Genomic DNA, 25567 nt, shown 5'->3' with positions numbered 1-25567 from the left:
TTTCAGGAACTCATAAAAGCTGTTTCCACAGAGACTATTTCAACAGCACCTTCCAAACCTGCAATGCGTATCATCTAGAACAGGAGCAGCAGATGCTTGAGAGCACCACATTCAGTTTCCCCTCCAAACCATACCATTTTGACTTAAAACTACATTGCCATTCTTTTACTGTTACAGGACCAAAATCCTGGAACCTCCTGCATAACAGTGCTGTACCTATATCATATGCATTGAAGTGCATCATGAAGGCAGCTTATCATCACCATTGCAAGGGTAATTAGGGATGAGCGACAAATGCTGGCCTACAGGTGATGCTTACATCCCTTGAAAGAATCCAAGCCAGTGTTCTGTACAATTTTGACATGATTTCTTTGCTCTTATTATCTGTTTCCCAAGAGAATTTGGGATAATGTATGCTATTCTAACTATTCACTCAACCTGTCTTTCCACTTTTAATATTTTATGCATGTATACACCCAAGAACCTTTGCTCCCTCAACCACATGAGAACAAAGAACAAAGAAAATCTACAGTGCAGGAACAGGCCCTTCAACCCTCCAAGCCTGAGCTGATCCAAATCCACTGCCTTAACCTATCGCCCAATTCCTAAGCATCTGTATCGCTCTGCTCCCCACCTACTCATGCATCTGTCCAGACATACCTTAAATAAATTTACGGTGCCTGCCTCTACTACCTCTGCTGGCAACGTGTTCCAGGCACCTACCACCCTCTGTGTAAAGTACTTTCCATGTGTACCCTCCTTAGACTTTTCTCCTCTCACCTTGAAAGTGTGACCTCTTGTTATTAGATCTCTGGGAAAAAGCTTATCTCTATCTGCCCTTTCTATACCCTTCATGATTTTGTAGACTTCAATCAGGTTCTCTCAAATTTTCCTTTTTTCTAATGAAAACAATCCTAACCTGCTCAACTTCTCTTCATAGCTAGCACCTTCCATACCAGGCTACATCCTCGTAAACCTTCTCTGCACACTCTCCAACGCATCCATGTCCTTTTGGTAATGCGGCGACCAGAACTGTACACAGTATTCTAAATGCGGCTGAACCAAACTCTTCTCCAATTTTAACATGACCCGCCAGCTCTTATACTCAATACCCTGTCCATTGAAGGCAAGCATACCATATACATTCTTGGCTACTCTATCCACCTGTGCAGCAACCTTCAAGGTACAGTGGACCTGAATTCCCAGATCTCTCTGCTCATCAACTTTTCTCAAGGCTCTTCCGTTTGCAGTACAGTTGGCTCGAGAATTAGACTTCCCAAAATGCATCACCTTACATTTGCTTGGATTGAACTCCATCTGCCACTTCTCCACCCAACTCTCCAGTCTGTCTATATCCTCCTGTATTCTTTGACAGTCCCATATCCTTTCTGCTATTCTACCAGTCTTCGTGTCATCTGCAAACTTACTGATCAGACCAACAATACTCTCTTCCAGATCATTTATTTATATTACAAGCAACAGTGGCCCCAGCAGTGATCCCTGTGGAACACTACTGGTTACCTTTCTCTATTTTGACCCTTCAACTACTACTCTCTGTCTCCTGTTGCTCAACCAGTTCTTTATCCACCTAGCTAGAACACTCTGCACACCATATGACTTCACTGTCTCCATTAGTTTACCATGGGGAACCTTCTCAAATGCCTTACTGAAGTCCATGTATATGACATCAACAGCCCTTCCTTCATCTGTCAACTTGGTCACTTCCTCGAAGAACTCTATTAAGTTGGTAAGGCGCCATTTATCCCTCTCAAAACCGTGTTGCTTATTACTGATAAGTCCATTCTTTTCCAACTATAAATAGATTTTATCCCTCAGTACCTTGTCCAGTAACTTTCCCACCACTGACGTCAGGCTCCCTAGTCTGTAGTTACCTGAAATACCCTTCTTGTACAGGGGGACAACATGAGCAACCCTCCAGTCCTCTGACATCTCACCTGTATTTAAGGATGCTACAAAAATATCTGTCAGGGCCCCAGCTATTTCCTGTCTTGTCTCCCTCAGCAACCTGGGATAGATCCCATCCGGTTCTGGGGATTTGTCCACCTTAATATCCTTTAGCCTACCCAATATATCTTCCCTTCTTATGTCAACATGATCCAGAGTAAACAAACTTCTATCTCTAATCTCAACATTCATCACCTCCCATTCCTCAGTGAACACTGATGCAAAGTAATCATTGAGAATCTCACCCATTTTCTCAGGTTTGACACACAACCTTCCTTCCTTATCCTTTAGTGGACCAACCCTTTCTCTGGTTACCCTCATGTTTCTTATGTAAGAATAAAAGGCCTTGGGATTCTCCTTAATTCTGCTCCCTAAAGTTATTTCATGACCCTTTTAGCCTGCTTGATTCCTTGTTTAAGATTTGTCCTACTCTCCCGATATTCCTCCAAGACCTGTTCTGTTCTTAGCTGCCTGGACCTTGTGCACGCTTCCCTTTTCCTCTTGGCTTGTCGCACCATTTCTCCTGTCATCCACGGTTCGCGAATCTTGCCTTTCCTATCCCTTGTTTTCAAAGGGACGTGCCTATCCTGCACTATCTTCAGCCTATCTTTGAAAGTTTCCCTCATATCAGATGTGGACTTTCCTTCAAATAGCTGTGTCCAATCCACATTTCTGAGCACCTGCCTAACTTTGATTAAATTGGGCTTGGCCCAGTTCAGTAATCTTCCCTTAGGACCACTCTCATCTTTGTCAATGAGTATTCTAAAACTTGCAGCATTGTAGTCACTATTCCCAAAGAAGTCCCTCACTGCAACTTCTCCCACCTGGCTTGGCTCATTTCCCAACACCAAGTCCAATATGGCCCCTTCTCTCGTCAGACTATTGACATATTGCTCTAGAAAATTCTCCTGAATGCTCCTTACAAATTCTACCCCATTCAGACTTCTGACACTAATGTTGGGAAAATTAAAATCTCCCATCACCACCACCCTTTGCCTTTACATCTTTCCATAATCTGTTTACCTATTTGTTCTTCTACCTCACGCTCACTGTTGGGAGGCCTGTAATACAGCCCCACCATTGTAACTGCACCTTTCTTATTTATCAGCTCCACCCATCACGCCTCACTGCCTTCCATAATGTCTTCCCTTAGCACAGCCGTGATATCATCCCTGACCAGCAATGCAACTCCTCCTCCCCCCGCCACCCCCCTTTTATTTCCCTCCCTGTCTTGTCTGAAGCATCTACATCCTGGAACATTTAGTTGCCAATCACACTCTTCCTTCACCTAAGTCTCTGATTGCAATAATGTCATATTCCCAGGTACCAGTCCAAGCCTTAAGTTCATCTGCCTTACCCACTATACTCCTTGCATTCAGTACAGTATATGTACTTCAGGCCGCCAGTTCTTTTGCGTTCATCTGCTCTCTGCCTATGCTTCCCCTTGGTAATGCCAGCTTTGTGATCCTTACAGTCTCCAGTTTCCACCTCACTGTCTACTGGTCTTCTCTTCTGGTTCCCAGCCCCCTGCCACATTAGTTTAAACCCTCCCAACAGCAGTAGCAAAAACTCCCCCAAGGACATTAGTTCCAGTCTGGTTCAGGTGTGGACCGCCCAATTTGTAATAGTCCCACCTTTCCCAGTAACGGTCCCAGTGTCCCACAAATCTGAACCCCTCCCTCCTATACCATCCCTCAAGCCACGTGTTCATCTTGCCTATTCTTTCTTTTCTACCCTGGCTAGCACATGGCATTGGTAACAAGCCTGAGATCACTACCTTTTAGGTCCTCCTCTTTAACTTCTCTCCTAGCTCCCTGAATTCTGCCTTCAAGACCTCATCTCGTTTTTTACTTATGTCACTGGCTCTTCACCCTCCCCTTTCAGAATGCTCTGCAGTCGATCAGTGACATCCCTGACCCCAGCACCTGGGAGGCAACATACCATCGAGAAATCTCGTTTTCGGCCACAGAACCGACTATCTACTCCCCTTACAATTGAATCCTCTATGACTATGGCCCTACGAGTCTTTATCCCACCCTCCTGAACAGCAGTGCCTGCCATGGTGCCATGATCCTGGCAACTGCTGCTCTCCTCTGGTGAGCCATCTCCACCAACAGTATCCAGAACTGTATATCTGTTTTGGTGGGAGATGACCATAGGGGACACCTGCCCTGCCTTTCCACTCTTTCTCTGCTTTTGGTCACCCATTCACTGTCTCCCTCGGCAATTCTAATCTGCAGTGGACCAATTCACTAAACGTGCTATCCACGACCTCCTCAGAATTGCAGATGCTCCACAGTGAGTCCATCTGCAGCTCCAGGGCCGTCATGCAGTCAAACAAGAGCTGCAGTTGGACACACTCCTTGCAAGTGTAAGAGTCATGAGATTTGTACTCTTTATTTCTTTCTCTGTTTCCACTTCAAAAATTAATTACTTTACATTGCACTGTATTCCGTTTCATTGCCGCTTGTCCATCTATTGCACCACCTGTTTTCCCTATTGACGTTGGGTTCCCTATTGTCCTCACAATTCACAATGCTTCCAAATTTGGTATCATTGGAAAGTTTTGAAGATGTGTTCCGTATACCAAGGTATAAGCCATAAATAAACATGAGCAAGTGCTAGGTCTCAAACCAAAGCTTCCTTCAGTTTGAAAGACATCTGATAAACAGTACTCTGTTAGTTATTCAATTTCATATCCACATTGCTGCTTTTCCTCTAAGTATTTGAGCTGTAACTTTGCTGTTTTGTTTGTTGTACAGCACTGTATCGAATGCCTTTTGGAAGTCCGTGTACATTGTATCAACAGCAAAATTCCAGCAAGTTAGATAAACTTATGTTTTAAAAAATCCACATAGCTTATAGTAGTTAGCCTGTGTGCTGCATGTTGTGCTGAATGACTATTTACCTCAGCACTTGTATTTTACTGTTGAAAGTGCCATCCTTCAGGTGAGACAGTTTTTGCTGTTTTGTAGAAGAGCTCACGTCCCTACTACCACCACTATTCGCAAGAATGACCACCTCTTATCCCTCAGCATCACCAGAATGGTAGCAGGTTGTCGAATCATCGATGCATTTGCATTCGAGATGCTTTTTGCAAATTGGCTGCTATGATTCCAATATCGCACCTTTGTTTATGCTTCAAAACGACTCAAGTGGCTGTATAGTGCTTTGGGACACCTTGATGTTTTTCTTTATTCATTTGTGGGATGTGGGCATCACTGGCTGGTCATTTGTTGCCTGTCTCTACTTGCCCTTGAGAAGATAGAGGTGAGCTGCCTACTTGAACCTCTGCAGTCCATTTTGCTGTGAGTTGACAACCAATTCCTTTAGGAAGGAAATTCCAGGATTTTAATCCAGCAACAGTCATGGGTCGGCGATATTTCCAAGTCAGGATGGTGTGTGGCTTGAATGTGAACTTGAAGGTGGTGGTTTTCCCATGTATCTGCTGCCTTTGTCCTTCCAAATGGATGTGGTTTTGTTTTGCAAGGAGCTGTCTGAGGATCTTTGGTGAACTTCCGCAGTGCATCTTGTAGTCAGTACACGCTGCTGCTACTGAGCATTGGTGGTGAAGGGGGTGGATGATTGAATGTAGTGCCAGTCAAGCAGGCTGCTTTGTGCTTGATGGTTTCAAGCTTCTTGAATGTTGGGGCTGCACCAATCCAGCATGTAGGGATTATTCCATCACACTCCTGACTTGTGCCTTGTAGATAATGGACAGGTATAGGGCAGTAATGAAGTGAGTTACTCACCTCAGTATTCCTATCATCTGACCTGTTCCTGTGCGCGCTGTTTATATGGTGAATCCAGTTGAGCTTCTCATTAATGATAACACTCAAGCGTGTTGATAGTGCAGGATTCAGTGATGGTAACAGGGTAGTGGTAGGGACAGTACTTAGATTGTCACTTATTGGAGATGGTCATAGTCTGGCATTTGTGTGGCATTAATGCTACTTGTCACTTGTCGGTTATAAAAGACATTTGCGAGCATTTGTATTTTAAAATGTCCGAAGTGTGCTGAGAATCTTTTTAATGAAAAGAGCTGCGATGCAATGTATTGCGTTGAAAGACCAGTCAAATTAAATTCAAGAGTCACTTTCACAAGGGAGTTAGAACAGGGGGACCTGGGACTGTATGTGCATCAGTCTTTGAAGTGGAAGGGCATATTGGGAGAGTGATTAGCAAAGATTGAGATCTTGATAAATAGAGGCACGGAGTACAAAAAAACATGCAGGTGCAGGAGGTGGTCAAGAAGGCAAATGATATGTAAGCCTTCGTATTGAGAGGATTCGAATTGTACAGTGCCTTGGTGAGACCACACCAGGAGTATCATGTGTAGCTTTGGTCTCCTGTTTGGAGGAAGGATATTCTGACAATGGAGGGAACACAACAAAGGTTTATCAGCTTGATTCCTGGAATGTTGACTACACTTGCGACTGATTTGATTTGATTTTTACTGTCGCGTGTACCGAAGTACAGTGAAACGTGTTGTGTTACGTGCTTTACAGGCAAATTGTATTCTCGAAGTGCATTAGGGTAAGAGAACAGAGTGCAGGATAGAGTGTTACAGATGCCCAGAATGTACAGAAAGAGAGAGAGAGAGAGAGATCAACATTAACATTAAAGAGGTCCTTAAAAGACTATAAAAATCTTTTGAATACACTCAGGCCATGAAAGTCCTGAAAGGAATACAAGTTATCTCTATTTGAAAAGTACATTTGTACCGTCTGTGCAGCAACAATGAATAAAAACTTCACTGAAACAAAGTTATAAAATGTCAGTGTTTCCAAGAACTTTGTATTGCTTGCCTTTCTTTAGTATCTATGCTTTTTGAGAACTGAATTTTTTGAGAACCAGTGTGGAATTATGAGTTAACCTGCTGTAAAATTTGCCATGTACAGACATCTCTGAAATCAGCTTACTTTATGGCTTTTATTTTACAGGGAAGGAATCCTTTTTTTCTTGAACCATCTGTTATAATCACCATCTCTGATGGAAGCAAGATGACAAATAACAGTGGAGTGCAAGAGGAGGTATGATACAGGCCCTTGCACCATTTTGTGATGTGAATATAGTAGCAATTCTAAATTTTATGCATTCAAGAGCATTTTAGCAGTGCATTGCTATGCAATAAACCTTATGTCCTTTGTCCCTTCCAAATGATTGCCCAGGTGTTATGACCTGCTTTTGATGTATGTGTTTAGGTTTCCTTACATTGGTGGTGTCATTTCCTGTAGTGATATAATTTCCTGTTCTCTTTCTCAGAGGGTGGTAAATGGAGTCCAAGTTGATGTGTTTGTTGATAGAGTACCAGTTGGAATGCCATGGTTCTCAGAATCCTCGTTTATGTCTCAGTTTGGTTTGTCCTAGGATGGATGTGTTGTCCGAGCTGAAGTGGTGTCCTTCCTCATCTGTATGTAAGGATATTAGTGATAGTGGGTCTGTGGGTCATGTCTTTTTGTGGCTAGTTGATGATCATGTATCCTGGTGGCTAGTTTTCTGCCTGTTTGTCCAATGTAGCATTTGTTACAGTTCTTGCAAGGTATTTTGTAAATGACATTAGTTTTACTTGTCTGTTTAGAGTCTTTTAAATTCCTTAGCTGCTGTTTTCATGAGTGGGTGGGTTTGTGGGCTACCATGATGCCAAGAGGTCTGAGTAGTCTGGCAGTCATTTCTGAAATGTCTTTGATGTAGAGGAGAGTGACTAGGGTTTCTGGACGCGTTTTGTCTGCATGTTTGGATTTGTTGCTGAGAAATCGGCGGACTGTGTTCATTGGGTACCTGTTGTTTTTGAATACGCTGTATAGGTGATTTTCCTCTGCTCTCTATAGTGCTGCAGTGGTGGCTTGTTGAAATTAAGTCCTTACTTAATTTCACAAAAAAGGAGGAAAAAAATAACAAATTGCCATTCCTAGATGTCACAGTAGAGCAAACAGTCAATCGGGAACTTTAGCGTCTATTGGAAAACAACACATATAGACCAAATATTGAACTACAGAAGCAATCACTCCAACATCCACAAACATGGTTACGAGTCTTTAAACTACCACTGACAGCCTGCAAATGCACAGACGCCCTGGTGGGAATGTGTGGTTGACATGCTGAAAGGAGTAGGTATCCTGTAGCAGATTGAAGGGAGCGTGACTATGAAGATCTTGGCCCCTGGGAGGGGTGTCTCGGTTTCGCGATCGGTTAAATAATCAACAGGAATGTGGTCTGCTTCAGCAAGTTTCACAGTTTATTCAGATGCCTGGCACAGGTTTGTCCACCAACACAGATGTTAACAGCTTCTGTGTTCCTTGGAGAAACTGCGCAATTTCACTTAGAACAAAGGCAATTTTTTTATAAGTTTCTTAAGAAATAGTACAACCTTCATTACAGAATAAATTCACTAAAATATAATAAATGACATAATGGACAGCAGGTTAATCCAATGATATTTTCTGGAAAACAAAGTTGTTTACTACACATTTATCTCTTCCCACCTGCATTTCAAGGTTAACTAAAATAGTTGGTAATGTCCTCTCTAGCTTAGTTAATTCCATGCTGTGAATCTGCTTTATCTTTAATCAGTTAGCTCAGGAATGCGGCCTTGAGAAGCCATTTTAAACACGGTGTTAATTTGCATCCTGAAGCCATTTTGTTATGTTACTTTGTATTAAGAAGCCATTTTGTGGTTAATAAAAATATGCATAAAAATGATTTTAGATCCTCAGCTAGATAGCCTCGACATAAACCCAGCTTCGTTTGTGTATGTTGGGATGATTGCTTCTGTAGTTCAGTATTTGGTCTGCATGTGTTGTTTTCCTATAGATGTTGATTTGAAGTTCCCCATTGGCTGTTTGCTCTATTGTGACATCTAGGAATGGCAGTTTGTTGTTTTCCTCCTTTTTTGTGAATTTTATGACAGTAAGAATATTATTTTTGGTCTTGAAGGTTTCCTCTAATTTGTTTTGTTTAGGGATGACAAAGGTGTCATCCACATAGCGAACCGAAAGTTTGGGTTGGATGGTTGGCAGAGCTGTTTGTTCAAATCTCTGCATTACTGCCTCTGCTAAGAACCCTGATATCAGAGATTCAGTGGGTATTCCATTGGTTTGTCTGCAGGTTTTGTTATTGAAAATGAAGTGGGTGGTGAGGCATAGATCCACTAACTTGACAATGTTGTCCTTGCTGATGAAGTTGGTGGTGTTTGGTATATGTAGCTTTGGTTCTTCTAGTAGTGTAGGCTGTGTTTCTTTGGCCAGGTAGATGTTGATGGACGTGAACATGGCTGTTATGTCAAAGGAGACCATTATTTCATCCTCTTCCATCTTGGTGTCTTTGTTGTTCAGAAATTCTTGGCTGGAATGAATGGAGTGGCACGAGTCTTCTAGTAAGTGTTTTGGTCTTTGGTGTAGTTCCTTGGCTAATCTGTATGTTGGTAATGAGATTATGAGTCTGAGGAGGATTCCTGGTTTGTGAATTTTGGGTAATCCATACCACCCTCTCAGAAAAAAACAGGAATTGACATCACCAACCCAAGGAAACCGAGTCACATCAGGGAAAGTGCGTCATAACACCAGGGCTTCACTGGAGGCTCACTGATGTTACCTAGTATGGTGACGAAATGTCTGAAAATGAACCTTCCAGCTCAGCAAGCAAACTTACATCCAGAACCTTAACCTGAGCTACAAATCTTCTCAAAACTCACTAATGTTTATTCTTTATTGTATTCTCATATATACCCAGGCTAGGGAAGGGTGTTAACTGCCCACATGGGTTTTTATTAGAATCTTGTAGCTTCAGATCACTTAAACTGGACGTAAAAAGCTGGATTCGGTATGTTAATACAATTCAAAATTACAATCTGCTTTGAATAGTTCAGACTCTGGGTTACTCATGGAGTCATAGAGATGTGCAGCACGGAAACAGACCTTTGGTCCAACTTGTCCATGCCAACCAGATATCCTAACCTAATCTAGTTCCATTTGCCACCACTTGGCCCATATCCCTCTAAACCTTCCTTATTATATACCCATCCAGGTGCCTTTTAAACATTGTAATTGTACTAGCCTCCACCACTTCCTCTTGCAGCTCATTCCATACGCACCACCCTCTGTATGAGAAAGTTGCCCTTAAGTCCCTTTTTATAACTTTCCCCTCTCACCCTAAACCTATGTCCAGTAGTTCTGGACTCCCCCACCCCGGGAAAAGACCTTGTGTATTTTTCCTATCAATGCCCCTCATCACCTAAGCCTCTATAAGGTTACCCCTCAGCCTCCGACACTCCAGGGAAACAGCTCCAGCCTCTTCCTGTGAACTCTGAACCTGCATTCCAAGGTCTCTTTGTTTAGCAACACTCCCTCGGACCTTACCAGTAAGATTTGCTTTCCCAAAATGCAGCACCTCACTCTTATCTAAATTAAACTCCATCTGCCACTCCTCTGCCCACTGGCACTTCTGATCAAGATCCCATTGTACTCTGAGGTAACATTCTTTGCTGCCACTACACTTCCAATTTTAGTGTCATCTGCACATTTTACCAACCATACCTCCTATGTTCACATCGAAATCATTTATATAAATGACAAAAAGCAGTGGACTCTGCACCGATCCTTGTGGCACACTGCTGGTCACAGGCCTCCAGTCTGAAAATCAACCCTCCATTACCACCCTCTTATCTTCAGCCTTCGAGCCAGTTCTGTATCCAACCAGCTAGTTCTCTCTGTATTCAATGAGATCTCAACCTTGCTAATCAGTCTCCCATGAGGAATCTTGTCGAACACCCCACTGAAGTCCATGCAGATCACGTCTACCACTCTGCCCTCATCAATCCTCAGTAAACTCAATCAAGTTTGTGAAATATGATTTTCCTTGCATGAAGCTATGCTGACTATCCCTAATCAGTCCTTGCCTTTTCAAATATATGTAAATCCTGTCCCTCAGGATTTCCTCCAACAACTTGCCTACCACTGATGTCAGGCTCACCACTCTATAGTTCCCTGGCTTTTCCTTACCACCTTTCTTAAATAATGGCATCATGTCCATAAGACCATAAGACATAGGAGTGGAAGTAAGGCCATTCGGCCCATCGAGTCCACTCCGCCATTCAATCATGGCTGATGCGCATTTCAGCTCCACTTGCCAGCGTTCTCCCCGTAGCCCTTAATTCCTCTAGACAACAAGAACCTATCAATCTCGGCCTTGAAGACATTTAGCGTCCCGGCTTCCACTGCACTCCGTGGCAATGAATTCCACAGGCCCACCACTCTCTGGCTGAAGAAATGTCTCCGCATTTCCGTTCTGAAATGACCCCCTCTAATTCTAAGGCTGTGTCCACGGGTCCTAGTCTCCTCGCCTAACAGAAACAATTTTCTAGCATCCACCTTTTCAAAGCCATGTATTATTTTGTACGTCTCTATTAGATCTCCCCTTAATCTTCTAAACTCCAACGAATACAATCCCAGTATCCTCAGCCATTCCTCATATGCTAGACCTGTCATTCCAGGGATCATCCGTGTGAATCTCCGCTGGACACGTTCCAGTGCCAGTATGTCCTTCCTGAGGTGTGGGGACCAAAACTGGACACAGTACTCCAAATGGGGCCTAACCAGAGCTTTATAAAGTCTTAGTAGTACATCTCTGCTTTTATATTCCAACCCTCTTGAGATATGTCAGCCAACCTCCAGTCTCATACAATGCCTGCAGTGTAGAAATAGGGCTTTCGGCCCAAGTAGTCCACACTGACTCTCCAAAGAGCATCCCAGAATCACCCCCTACCCTATCCTTGTAACCCTGCAGTTCCCATGGCTGATCCATACAACCTACACTTCCAGGACAATATGGGACCATTTAGCATGGCCAATCCATCAACCTGCAAATCTTTGAATGGTGGGAGGAAACCTGAACACCCAGAGGAAACCCACGCCAATACAGGGAGAATACACACACTTCACACAGATGGTCACCCGAAGGGTGGAATTGAACCCAAGTCCCTGGCGTTGTGAGCCAGCAGTGCTAACCACTGAGTCACCATGCCACCCAGGTTAGAGGTCAATAACAACTGCCGTACCATAACCAATTTTGGGCAGGGCAGAGCAAAACAAGATACAATGGGATACATGGATGTGCTGATCTATCAAGCTGATGAAAGCAAGGCCACTCTGGTTGTTTCATTGAGTACTCTGTGGGACCTATGTTTGATTGAAGCTTTCCTCAGTTGCTGTTGCTGCCACATTTAAATAGAGTATGACAGTAAGGAACCGTCTCGAAGTCATCTGTTGAATTGACATGTCTGAGGAAGTAGACACCATGATAGCGCTTTAACACTATATTTATAACTACATCTCACTGACAGAATTTCAAGAAGACAGCTCACCACTACCATTTTCTACTTGGGATTGGACAATAAATGATACACCACCAGCAATATTCCTATATCCATGAAAAAAAATTAACAATCTTTCTACCAGATCTGCCATTGAGATAAAATGATTTTTTGCACATGTCACACAAACACGTTGTAAGTTGCAGATCTTTCTGTTAGTAAAATTAAGGAGGTTTACATCAAGAGCTTTAGGGAGCATTTGGCCAGAATGTTTTATCATGTTCTCCTATCATGTTGAATTCACTGACTCCCTTAAAGTAGCAGCCACTGTGTGATATGTCTCTGATCTCCTGTGGGGTTTGAAATAAACTTGTTGACTCTGGTTGGTATTTTCGGAATCATGGACAAGCCAGGCTTGTCCAATGATGGTAGTTGCAGATCAGAGCCCACCTGTTGTCTCTGGCAGTGAATGCTTGGATATATTTGATAGGATTTGCATGAATTGTCAATTGTCTTTAGGTGGAAGGAGATATTGTCTTGCAGACAGTGTTGCTTAAATGCTATCGCTCGCTCCCTTGCCCCCTCTCTTTCTTCACTCCCTTCCTTCCTAATTACTTCCCTTCACTCAGAGCTAGATTTTTACAATCTATTAAATAAATAAGGACTAAAGTCTGCTGGTGGTTTCCTTTGTGTCTCAATGTAAGGCAAACAAAAAATATTTTTAAAATATTTTTCTGTAATTCTTTCAGTTTCTGTTAAACTATTCTTCATTTTTAAAGACTTCAAAAATCAGTATTAGTGTACACATCTATTGCCATCTAACTGACTTTTTGTGAAACAAGAACTTGAAACTGAAGGAGCAAAAGTAGACTATTTAGCTATCAAACCTGCTCTGTCATTCAGTGAGATCATTGGCTGATGTATTCATCTTCAAATCCACTTTTCTGCCTTTTTTCCCATAACTGTTGGGTGGAATTTCATGTGATTTCGGAGTCATAGAAGTCTATGGCACAGAAAAGCTCCTTTGGCCCATATGCACTGGTCAAATGCAAATACCTCGCTATTCTAATCCCATTTCCAGCACTTGGTCCATAGCCTTGTATGTCTTGACATTACAAATGTAAATCTAAATGCAGTACTACTTAAATGTTCTGAGGTTTCTGTCTCTACCACCTTTACAGCATCTGGATTCCTCCCAGTCTCTGGGTACAAGGTTTTCCCCTTGTCTCCTCTAAACCTTCTGCTCCTTGCCTTAAATCTATGCTCCTTTGTCATTGTTCCTTCTACAAAGGGGAAGAATTTCTTCCTGTCTACCCTATCTGTGTCCCTCATAACTTCATACATTTCAATCATACCAGTTTCCTCTTCCCTAAGGATAATAACCCAGTCTGTCCAATCTTTCTTCGTAACCAAGACTCTCCAGCCCCATCAACATCCTGGTAAAACTCCTTCATTGCATTGCTACTGCATTTAATATGGACTAATCAACTGAGCAATATTAGCAAGTGCTCATGACTGAAGTGATGCAGTCTGGAAACAAGGAATGCTGTTGAACTCTGTCCTTGGGAATCCTCCCATGAAATTGTCCAAACACTGCAACATAGCAAAACTGGCAACTAAATAAGGGCATTATTCTATTAACTAATTAAATTTAATCAAATAATTTCAATTCTTCAGCTCAAATGTATCTGTCAACTCATTCACCGTGTCCCTATGAAACGATCCATGCATTGTAGTTTATTTTTAATTCACTCATGGCATATGGACATCGCTATTGCCCAACCATAGCTACACTTGAGCTGAGTCCATTTCAGAGGACAGTTGAGAGTCAGCCACATTGCGCCTGGAGTCACAAGTAAGCCAAACTGGGTGAGAATGGCAGATTTCCTTCCCGAAACAACATTAGTGAGCCAAGTTGATGTTTTACGACAATTGACCTTTTTTTTTCATGGTCATCAGAAGATTCTTAATTTGTTTTTTTTAATGAATTCAAATAAAGGTATAACAGCTTTGTTGCAGCTTAGACCTTGGGATAATTGTATTTGTTCACCAGTTGTTAGTGGGCAGGCTATCATCTTCTAGTATTACATCTCGTTTTGAAGTATAGAATGATGCCATAGAGTTGTCTTTTTGGTGATCTCACTTTATGTTTATGTTGTTTGCAATAAAAGAGACTTTGTTTCTGCTGCATGTTTCATAATATCCTACATTATTTCACAGCCAATCAGTGTGTTTGAGCCACCATTATTGTTGCAATTTACAAACCAGAACAGTCAATTTATGCACAGCAAACTCTTACTAGCATCAACAAATAAATGTTCAGGATATCTATTTCAGTAATGTTGATTGAGGGATAAATATTGGTTAGGTTATCCTTTTCATTGTCAGCTTAGTGCTGTGAGATCTTTTATGTCCACTTCAGGGCAGATTGTTTAACATAACAACCACAAAATTGACGTGGGGTTGACTTGGACTAGTTTCTGACAACTGGGTTAACAAATGTTTCTGATCCTAATATTGATTCAGAAAACATGGACTTTTGCATTTTTTAAGTACTCTTCTGTATCCGTTGTGTTCCTGGTTGAGTGCCTATTGAATTTGCTCTAAACATGCTGCTAGTGGTGTAGTGAGACTGAAAATTGTTAGAAAGCACTGTCACAACTCAATTTGTCCTTCTGCAGTCAGACTCACTACTATCCTCAGGGAATTGATGGAGTCGAAGACAAGCAGGAGCTACTCTGCGGCTACATCAGTCGAGAGCTATCCTAAAGGGAATCGTGTCTCAGAACAGATATCCAGGCAACCTAGCCTCCAGAACCGTCTGTACTGGTCAAGTAATGAAAACATTAATCAACATTCAGGTGGTTTCCTCATTTCTATTAATGCTGCTGTAGATTTCAGTCAATAATGATATTAGTAGCCGTGGAAGTGAACTGAGCACCTTGCTTCTGGGCTGTTTGGCAGCAGTCTATCGATCTCAACACTCATAAGCTTATAAGCCATTGTTTTCCTTTAAAGAGTAAAGTTTTGGCCCAGTGAGTCTTTGATGTTGATCCAATTTAACCGCAGTGGCACTACTGATATTGGCCATTGATAAATAACTATATCAAGTGCTTTGCTTTTCCATGGTCCTCTTTAATTCCTCCCATTGCATTCCCAGCTGTTCTTCCAATTCAGACTTCAAATGGCCAATCCTACACCGATGGAAATTCTTCAGTACTTGGTATGAAATGGTCAAAATAAGAGATTCTTGGGGCCAGAAGTTTCCATGATGAATTAGCTTTTTGGAGCAAGCTAGCCTGTTGCACTCTGTCTGCTCTTATGATAACCCAGTGACAAGCTGATTAAATAATACCAATCAGGCAGCATTCTGCTTTAGTTATCACCCCACAATTCAGTGATGGTGTCCAAAAAGAGTGTTAAGAAATAATAGTGTTATGGAGGGTGATGCTTCAGGGCAGCTGCCATCTCTAAATATGTTTTGACACCGTTTTAAAACAATAAGTGCCAATGCCCTTGGGGGCAGTGTAAGGAAAGAGAGTGAGGAAAATCAGCAATGCAAGTGAATGGAACTCTTAGATGTTTGGAAGAATCAGAGCAGTTCCCATGTTAACAGTTTGTAAATATTTATTCCTGGGATAAGGGTTGCTGTCTAGGCCAACATTTGTTACCCACACCTAAATTCCCTTAGAGTGTCAATGAGCTGCTGTGTTGAACTGCTGCAGTCTATGGTGGTCTTTACGCACAATGCTATTGCGGAGAGTCATCCAGGTATTTACTGCTCATGTCATTTTTGATTGATGGAGCTCATGGGTTCAGAAGGTTTTGTTGAAGGATCCTGTGTTAGTTACTGTACTGTCTCTTGTAGATGATACAAACTGCTGCTGCTTTATTTTACTGGTGGAGGAAGTGAATGTTTGATGTCAGTGCAGTGCCAGTTATCCTGGATGACATCAAGCTGTTTGAATGTTTTTAGAACTGTACCAATCCAGGCAAGTGGAGGGTATCCCATCACACTCCTGATTTGGATCTTTCAGATAGGGCTTTAGGAGGTGAGTTACTCGCTGCAGAGTTCTTAGCTTGTGACCCTGTTTCAAAGCCACAGTATTTGGCTAATCCAGTTTTGTTCTTCTCTTGGGTAATTCTTAGTATACTCAGCCACTTGGCTATTTCTGGTCAGTGGCAATGTCAAGGTGTTGGTATTGGGGTATTCTTCAAATGCTATTGAATTCAAGGAAACTTAGTTGCATTTTGCCTTGTTGGAGATGGTCATTGCCTAGTGTGTGTATGGTGTGAATGTTACTTGCCACTTGTCATTCCAATTCTGGCTGTTGTCCATCAGCTTTAATACCTGATGAGTCAGAGTCATTCAACACAGAAGAGGCTCTTCAGCACAACAGGTCTGCATCAACCTATTTACACTAATCCCATTCTCTAGGACTTGGCCCATAATGTTGAATGTTATGACATTACAAGTGCTCACCTATGTATTTTTAAAAGCCATACAGTTTTCTGCCTCTACTGTCCTTCCAGGCAGCATTTTCCATATACCCACCACCCTCCAGGTAAGGAAATAGTTCTTCCAATCCCCTCTAGATCTCCTGCACTTCACCTTCTTATTGACCCCTCGACGAGGGGGGTCAACTGTCTCAATCCACCCTGCCTATGCCCCTTATAATCTTAAACACTTCAATCAAGTCCTCACTCTGCCTTCTCTGCTCTAACAATACAAACCTATCACCCTGTCTTCATAACAATAGATTGTAAGAATATCTTCCTCATGGTAGACATACCTAAGACAAGAGGGCATAAGATTAAGATGAGGAGCAAGTGATTTGGAGGAGATCTGAACAAAACAGATTCACCCAGAGGGTGGTAAGTGTATGGAAAGTACTGCCTGACAGCATGGGGGAAGCAGGTACTTCTGCAGCATTTAAGAAGTATCTGTGTGGGTTCTTAAAGACATCAGAGCATAGACTATGGACTAAGTGCAGGTACTCCATTTGGATATATTTAAATCCCTTTATCTCAGGGATCATGCTAGTGAAGTTTTCTTGCATTTTCTTTAGAACCTGTATGTCCTTCTTTGAGTCAGACGCAAATCTGCATGCATTCGTCATTCATGATCCACCAAAGCCTTATGCAAGTGCACAAAATCTTCTTTACTCTTGTACTCCAACCTATTTGCAATAAAAGCTAGCATATGGTATGCCTTCAGAGTGGACAGTTGCACTGTTAGTTTTTTGTTACTTGTGTATAAGGACACTCTGATCTCTCTACCAACCTTTTCAAGTTCCTAATTGTTTTAAAAATGCTTTATTTTCATCCAACCCAACAGAATGACTTATGGAATAGAAATGGAATAGACTGCTCATATACTCCCTTGGGTTTAGAAGATTGCTAAGTGATCTAATAAAAACACAATATGACATAGTCGATGCTGAGAAAATATATGCCCCAACTCAGGAATCAAATTCAACAATCCCCAATCTTGAAATAAATGGTCAGCTTATTAGGAATGAAGAAAGGAAAAATGTTTTCATTCAGACATATGCAAATTTTGGAATTCTCAACCTCCGAGAGCTGTGGATATTTAGTTAATGAACATCTTCACCATGGAATTGATCCTTTTCTGGATGCAAAAAGAATCAAGACTATTAAGCTAGTGGAGCAAAAATGGATTTAAGGTAAAGGATTAGCTATGATCCTTTGAAGAGCAGCAGATCCAAAGGATAGCCTATCATTCCAATTTCATATATTCTTACAAGTGCTCAGTTCATCAATGATGTCATGAATGCTGAATTTTACAAGGTTTTTTTTAAAATATACCTTTGAATATTATAAAATAGGAGTAGAAAGACACCATTTGGCCTCCCAAGTCTGCTCCACCATTCAGAAAGGTTTTGGCTGACCAGTTTGAGCTTCAAATTTAGCATTCCCATCTGTCCCCAGTAACCCTGGATTCCCTATTCCCCTGTTTGTCAATATCAATCCATGTCTGCCTTAAAACAAATCAGTGATTCCAGCTCCACTGCAAGTTAAGGCAGAGCATTCCAAAGATGGGCAACTCTGAGAGAAAAAAAATTCTTCCTTTCTCCCCTGGAAGGGCCACCCCTAATTTGGAAACAATGCCCTCTAGTTCTGGATTGACCAACAAGGAGAAGCTTTCTTTGCATGTCCGCCTTGTCAAGATCATTCAGGATCTTATATACTTCCATCAAGTCATCCTTTACTCTGATAAACTCCAATGGAAACAAGGCCACCATGTCTAACCTTTCCTCATACATTGACCCATTCATTCCAGATATTAATCTGGCAAACCTCTGGAAGTGGTTCAAAGTTTTAAAATCTTCCTTAAGTGAGGAGATCAAGACTGCACCAAGTATTCAAGATGTGGTCTCCCCAACACACTGTATAACTGAAGCACAGCATCTTTACTTTTATGTTCAGTTCTTCTTGTACTAAAAGATAGTATCCCATTAACTGCCTTGATTACACGATGTACCTGCATGCTAACAAACACCTAAATCTCTCTGCACCTTGATATTCTTTTGTCACTCTCCAGTTAAGTAATATTCACTTGACAGTATGAATAATTTCACGTTTTCTCATTCCATCTGACATATGTCTGCCTGGTCAACGTATCTGTATCTATCTGCAGCTTCCTTCATATTGTCTTTGCAATATGTTTTCCTATTTTGATCGCGTCTGTGAATTTAGCTGCCATGGCTTTGCTCTCTCATCTAAGACATTGAGCTAATTGTAAATATTGAGGGCTCAGCACAGACCCCTGCAGGATTCCACTCATGATATCCTGTCAATCAAGCAAAGACCCATTTATACATACTGTTATTGTCTGCTAGCAGCCAAACTTGTATTTGTGCGAATGTTACCCTTGACACATTATTATAATCTTTTATTTTCCATAATAACCTTTTGATATGGCACTTTCTGAAAATCTAAGTGCACTAAGTCTACAAGCGCATGTTACTCATAGAGTAAAACAGCAGGGAAACTGACCCTTTGGTCCAACTCATCCAGCCGACCAGGCATCTCAGTCTGACCTATTCCTAATTGCCAGCATTTGGCTTTTATCCCTCTAAACCCTTCCTATTCACATACCTATCCTGATGCCTTTTCAATGTTGTAATTGTACCAACCTTTGCTACATTCTCTGACTGCTCATTCCATGCATGCACCACCCTCTGCATGAAAGAAAAACTGCCCTTCAGATTCTTTTTAAAATCTTTCAGCTCTCACCTTAAACCTATCCCCTCTAGTTTTGGACTCCCCGTCCTGGAAAAAGACTTTGGATTAGTGGTGCTGGAAGAGCACAGCAGTTCAGGCAGCATCCAAATAGCTTCGAAATCGACGTTTCGGGCAAAAGCCCTTCCTGATGAAAGGCTTTTGCCCGAAACGTCGATTTCGAAGCTATTTGGATGCTGCCTGAACTGCTGTGCTCTTCCAGCACCACTAATCCAGAATCTGGTTTCCAGCATCTGCAGTCATTGTTTTTACCACCTGGAAAAAGACTTTGCCTATTCATTCTATTCATGCCTTTCATGATTTTATAAACCTCTATAAGACAGCACCCCAGCCGCCAACGCTCCAGGGAAAATAGCTCCAGCCTATTCAGCCTCTCCCTGTAACTTGTTCAAAGAAGTCTAATAGGAGGGCTGATGCCCGAAACGTTGATCCTCCTACTCCTTGGATGCTGCCTGACCTGCACTTTTCCAGCAACACATTTTCAGCAAAGAAGTCTAATAATTTAGTTAAAGATGGTTTCCTTTTGAAAACCACGCTGACTCTTCCTGATTACTTTGTCTGTGAATAAATCAGAATTTTTAATAAACACCTCAGTTTGGAGACATGCTTTTGTCATCCACTTTCCCTGGAGAGAGAGACTCTTTTATTTAAAAAAAATCCTATTGAAGTGGAGGTGGCAGTTTTAACAAGTTTTGTAGAGAAAGAACTATTGAGGCACACAAACAAAAGAGCTACTTGGGAAAGCATTGTGAACGGTTTTGTCATAACAACCAAGCAGGATACAAACAAACGTATGAATTAGGTACGTAGAAACTAAGTATGGGAGTAAGCTATTCAGCCCTTTCAGTCTGCTTCTCCATTCATTATGATTGTGGCCGATCTCCCAACTCAATAAACTGTTCAACTTTTCTTCCATATCCACTCTTCGGATGAAACAAATTTCTCCTTGTCTCTATCCTAAATTGTTCGCCCATATCTTGACACTATGACCCCTGGTTCTGGACTCTCCTACCATTGGGAATATCCTTGCTGCATTAATTTTGTCTAGTCATGTTGAATTTTATAGGTTTCTTTGAGATTCCCCTCTCAACATCCAATGAATATAATTCTGCTTGATTCAACCACTTCTCGTACATCTGACTCGCATCCTTGGAATGAGTCTGATAAATCTTGTGAGCAGTCCCTCTACGTCAAGAATATCTTTCCTCCGATAAGGAGACAAAAATGACGCAAGAGTTTCCAGATCTGGTATCACCAAGACCCTGTACAATTGTAGCAAGACAATCCTACTCCTATATGACACAGAATTACAGAATCCCATAGTGTGGAAGTAAGCTGTTTGGCTTATTAAGTCCACACCAACCTGTGCCTGTAACCCTGCACTACCCATGGAAACTTAAACATTCCTGGACACTATGGGTGATTTAGCATGGCCTATCCACCTAACCTGCACATCTTTGGATTGTGTGAGGAAGTTGGAGCACCCGGCAGAAACCCACGAAGACACAGGGAGAATGTGCAAACTCCACACTGACAGTCACCAGAGGGTAGAATTGAACCCCGGTCCCTGGGGCTGTGCAGCAGCAGTGCTAATCAATGAGCCACTGTGCTGCCCCTTCAGTCCACTTGTGAAGAAGACCAACGTACCATTTGTCGCCTTGACCACTTCACATGCTTTACTTCAGCAACTGGTGTATGAGGACACCCAGCTATCATTTACACATTTCTCACCCCAACCCCTGTCCATTTATAACTATTCAGATAATCTACCTTCCTGTTTTGCTCCCAAAGTGAATGACTGCACGTTTGTCTACATTATGCAATATCTGCCATGCATTTGCCCACACTCTCAGCCTGTCCAAATCAAACTGACGCATCTTTACATCCTGCTCGCAACCCATCTTCCCACCCAGCTTTATGTCATCTAAATTTGAGGATATTATTCCCTTGTCCAAATCATTAATATATACTGTGAATAGCTGGGTCTTGGAATTGATACCTGAGGTATCCTACTGGTCATTACCTGCCATTTGGAAAAACACCTGTGTATTTCTACTGTTGTCTGTCTGTGAACTAATTTTCTATCCATCTCAATACACAAAACTCAATCCCAATTTTCAGTTTTACTCTGATGTGGGACTGTTGAAAATCTTCAGAAAGTCCAAAGAAGCCACATCCACTGGCTCTCCTTCTTCAGCTCTAGTAGTTGCATTCTTAAAGAATTCTAGATTTGTTAAATCCTAAAATAAGATTAGGGTGCCATGGTGGCTCAGTGGTCATCACAGCGCCAGGGATCTAGGTTCGATTCCACCTTTAGGTGACTGTGTATGGAGTTTGCACATTCTTCCATGTGTCCTCATATCTTCTGAGTGCTGTGGTTGCCTCCAACAATCCAAAGATGTGCAGTTTAGGCGGATTAGCTGTGCTAAATTGTCCCATAGTATTCAGGGATGTAGAAGCTAGGTGGACCTTCCATGGGAAATACAGGCTTACAACCCCAACGTAGGGGCTGGGTCTGGGTGGGATGCTCCTCAGAGGGATCGGTATAGACTGAATGGCCTGCTTCCACGCTGTAGGGATTCTGTGATAAGAGGCCATAGAGTTGGAGTTAGTATATTGGCATGGGTAGAGAATTAGCTGATGGGCAGGAAACAGCGAATGGGGATAAGGAGTTCTTTTCCAGATAGGTGACTTGTAACTTATGGTGTTTCACAGGCAGTGAAAGCAACTGTTTACAATACGGATTAATGACTTGGAGGAAGGAAGTCAAGATATTGTAGCCAAATTTGAAGACAACTCAAAAATAGTTGGAAAAGCAAGTTGTGAAAGGGATACAAACCATTCATAGAGAGATAAAACAGTGAACTCTGGATGTTGAATATCTGAAACAAAAACAGAAATTACTGGAGAAAACCAGAATGTCTGCCAGCATCTGTGGAGAGAAAGCAGATTTAACACTTCGAGGCTAGTGACCAGTGACCACTGGATTCAAAATGTAAACTTGTTTCTCCATCAATTTCTGGTTTAGTTTATAGAGACAGATTAATAGATTAAGTAAATGGCCAAAAAGTTATCAAATGGATTATAATGTGAGAAAATGTAAGGTAGTTCCCTGATGTATGGTCTGCCTGCAAAGCATGTACCTTGGTACACATGATGGTAATAAGTCAAAATTTTGAAAGGAAGAGCAAAAGAACAGTATTATTTAAATGTAGAGAAACAAATACTTGTTCAATTTATCTGCTGTCTTTTCTTCAGTATTTATTTACTTGTCTCCCTTTCAAAAAGATCAGTGGTTCACTTTAACTCTTTCTTTTTAAGTATTTCTAGAAACTCTTACTATCTGGTTTTATCTTTCTAGCTAGTTTCCTCTGTACTTTAACTCAGTCCCATCCTACTGGTCTTTAATCAACCTTTGCTTTTTTTTAACATGTTGGGTTCAGTCTTTTGACTTATTCACTTGTGGGATATGGCCAACATTTATTCCCCTTCCCTGGTTGCACTTGAGAAGGTGGTAGTGCGCTGCCTTCTTGAACTGCTGCAGTCCATTTGCTGTTAGGGAGAAAATTCCAGGATTTTGACCCAGCGACACTGAAGGAACGACAATATATTTCCAAATCAGGATGTGAGTGGCTTAGAACAGAACTTGCAGGTGATGCTGTAACCATTGTAGTTGCTGCCCTTGATCTTCTAAAGGTAAGTGGCCATGGGTTTAGAAAGTGCTGTCTAAAGATCTTTGGTGAATTTCTGTAGTGCATCTTATAAGTAGCAAAATCTGCTGCTGTTGAGTGTTGTCAGAGTGGATGGTTGTGGATGTAGTGCCATTCAGGTGGGCTACTTTGTCCTGGATGGTGTCAAACGTGTTGAGCATGCTAGACCTGCATTCATCCAGGCAAGTTCTGCAACACTCCTGATTTGTGCTTTGTAGATGGTGAACAGGCTTTGGGGAGTCAGGAGGTGTGAGTCACTACAGTATTCCTAGCTTCTAACCTGCTCTTGTAGCCACTGTATTTAGATGACAGGTCCAGTTCTGTTTCTGGTCAATGGTAACCCCCCCCCCAGGATGTTGTTAATGTTACCCATATTTGCATAATTATATGTTTTTTCTTGAAGTTTGATATCTTTAAGCTTTTTTAGTTAATTGCAAGTGGTGGATCCTTGTTTGAAAATTTTCCTTTACAGTGGAATATATTTATTCTGAAGGGGCCGAAGGGCCTGTTTCCACACTGTAGGGAATCTAATCTAATCTAATCTAATCACCTGAAATGTCTGCAACTGTGCCTTTATTGACTTGTTTCTCAACCTAATGGATTTTAATAAGGCTTTTGACACAGACACTCCTAGCAGGCTCATCCAGAAGATTAAGATGCATGGGATCCATGGTGATTTGGCTACTTAGATTCAGTATTGCCTTACCCATAGAAGGCAGAGGGTAGTGATAGAAGGGTGTGTTTCTGGCTGGAGGTCTGTGACTGGTGGTGTTCTGCAGGCATCCGTACTGGGGCTTCTGCTGTTTGTGGTATATATAAATGACTTGGATAAAAATGTAGATCAGTAAAATAGTAAGTTTGTAGACAACACAAAAATCGGTGGAGTTGTGGATAGTGTAGAAGATTGTTAAAGGATATAGCAGAATTAAACATCAGTTGCAGATATGGACGGAGAAATGGCCGATGGAGTTTAATCGGGCTAAATATAGGGTTCTGCACTTTGGGAGATCAAATGTTAAGGAAAAGTCTACAGTTGATGACAGCACCCTGATCAGTCTTGATGTATGGAGGGATCTTGGGGTTCAAGTCCATAGCTCCTTGAAAGTGGCTGGGCAAATAGATGAGGAGGCATGCTTGCCTTTATTGGTCAGCGAATTGAGTACAATGGTCAGGTTGCCATGTTGCAGCTTTGTAAGACTTTGGTTAGGCTGCACTTAAGAGTATTGCATTCAGTTCTGGTTGCCACATTACAGAAAAGATATGGCAGCTTTGGACAGGGTGCAGAATGGGTTTACCAGGATATTGCCTGGATTAGAGGGTATGAGGAGAGGCTAATACTCTAGAGTGGCGGAGGCTGGAGGGCAACTTGATAGAAGTGTATAAAATGATGAGATGCCTTGATAGGGTTGACAGTAAGAACGTTTTTCCCAGAGTTGGAAATGTCTAAAACCATGTTTTTAAGGTGAGGAGGGGGAAAGTTCAAAGAAGACATGAGGGGCAATTTTGTTTACACAGAGATTGTTAGGAGTCTGGAACACATTACCGGGGTGGTGGTGGAGGCAGATACGAAAGGGGCGTTTAAGGGACTTTTAGATAAATGCATGAATGTGTAGGGAATGGAAGCATATGGACCAAGTTTAATTTGGCGTCATGTTTGGCACAACATCGTGGGCCGAAAGGCCCGTTCCTGTGCTGTTCTGTTCTATGTTGTATGTTCTATGTTGCTCCTCAAACTGCAAACACTTAACTACAAACAGATTTACCCTTAATCATGTTAGCATCCAGGATTCCCCATGTGTGGCATCTGTGACACGTCACCTGTTCTGTCATCCTTGATCTGATTTAATTAATGATTGAATAAAATAAATCAATTATTTATTTTCCTTTTTGATGTTTTAGTTGTCCTATCAATATTTCCAGATTATTTTCGACTTTAGAAATAGGATAGACCTTAACAATTTTGCAGATGTTCACTCAACAGTTCACTTCTTCCCTTGGACTAGAACCTTTTCCTAGATGAAACATTTAGACTTTTGCTAAGTGGAAGAGTCGTTGAAGGTCACTGAATGTTTTGACCTGGTATGATGGAGGAAATGACCCTTCACTGGAAGTGACTGTGGGGCTGTTCTGATAATGCTCCAACTTAACCAGAAGCACGTGGAATTAATGTGAAACATTAGTTAGGACACAACTGTAGAACTGTGCACAGTTCTGATCGCTACATTATAGGAAGGATTTGATTACGTGGCGGGGGTGCAGTGGAGATTCACCAGGATGTTGCCTGGCCTGCAGCAGTTCAGCTATGAAGAGGTTGCAG

At 41.8% G+C, this 25567-nt stretch overlaps 1 protein-coding gene across 5 annotated transcripts in view; it reads left to right on the top strand.

Annotated features, from left to right (window-relative positions):
• The window catches only part of ints6l (integrator complex subunit 6 like), a 163304-nt gene that overhangs the window by 47046 nt on the left and 90691 nt on the right, over window positions 1-25567 (top strand). For 2 of the 5 annotated variants that reach the window (XM_072595653.1, XM_072595650.1), the window contains one exon: window positions 6909-6998. The exons of 1 other annotated variant lie outside the window; for it this stretch is intronic. In XM_072595653.1, coding sequence (XP_072451754.1) covers window positions 6909-6998 — 90 coding nt within the window. Of the gene's footprint in view, window positions 1-6908; window positions 6999-14955; window positions 15136-25567 lie in introns of those variants that run through there. 2 more of the 5 variants (XM_072595655.1, XM_072595654.1) reach the window with 2 other exon arrangements.

The sequence above is a fragment of the Chiloscyllium punctatum genome, chromosome 25 (assembly GCF_047496795.1).
Source record: "Chiloscyllium punctatum isolate Juve2018m chromosome 25, sChiPun1.3, whole genome shotgun sequence".
In the NCBI taxonomy this organism is placed as follows: Eukaryota; Metazoa; Chordata; class Chondrichthyes; order Orectolobiformes; family Hemiscylliidae; genus Chiloscyllium; species Chiloscyllium punctatum.
This window is presented reverse-complemented; position numbering and strand designations above follow the sequence as displayed.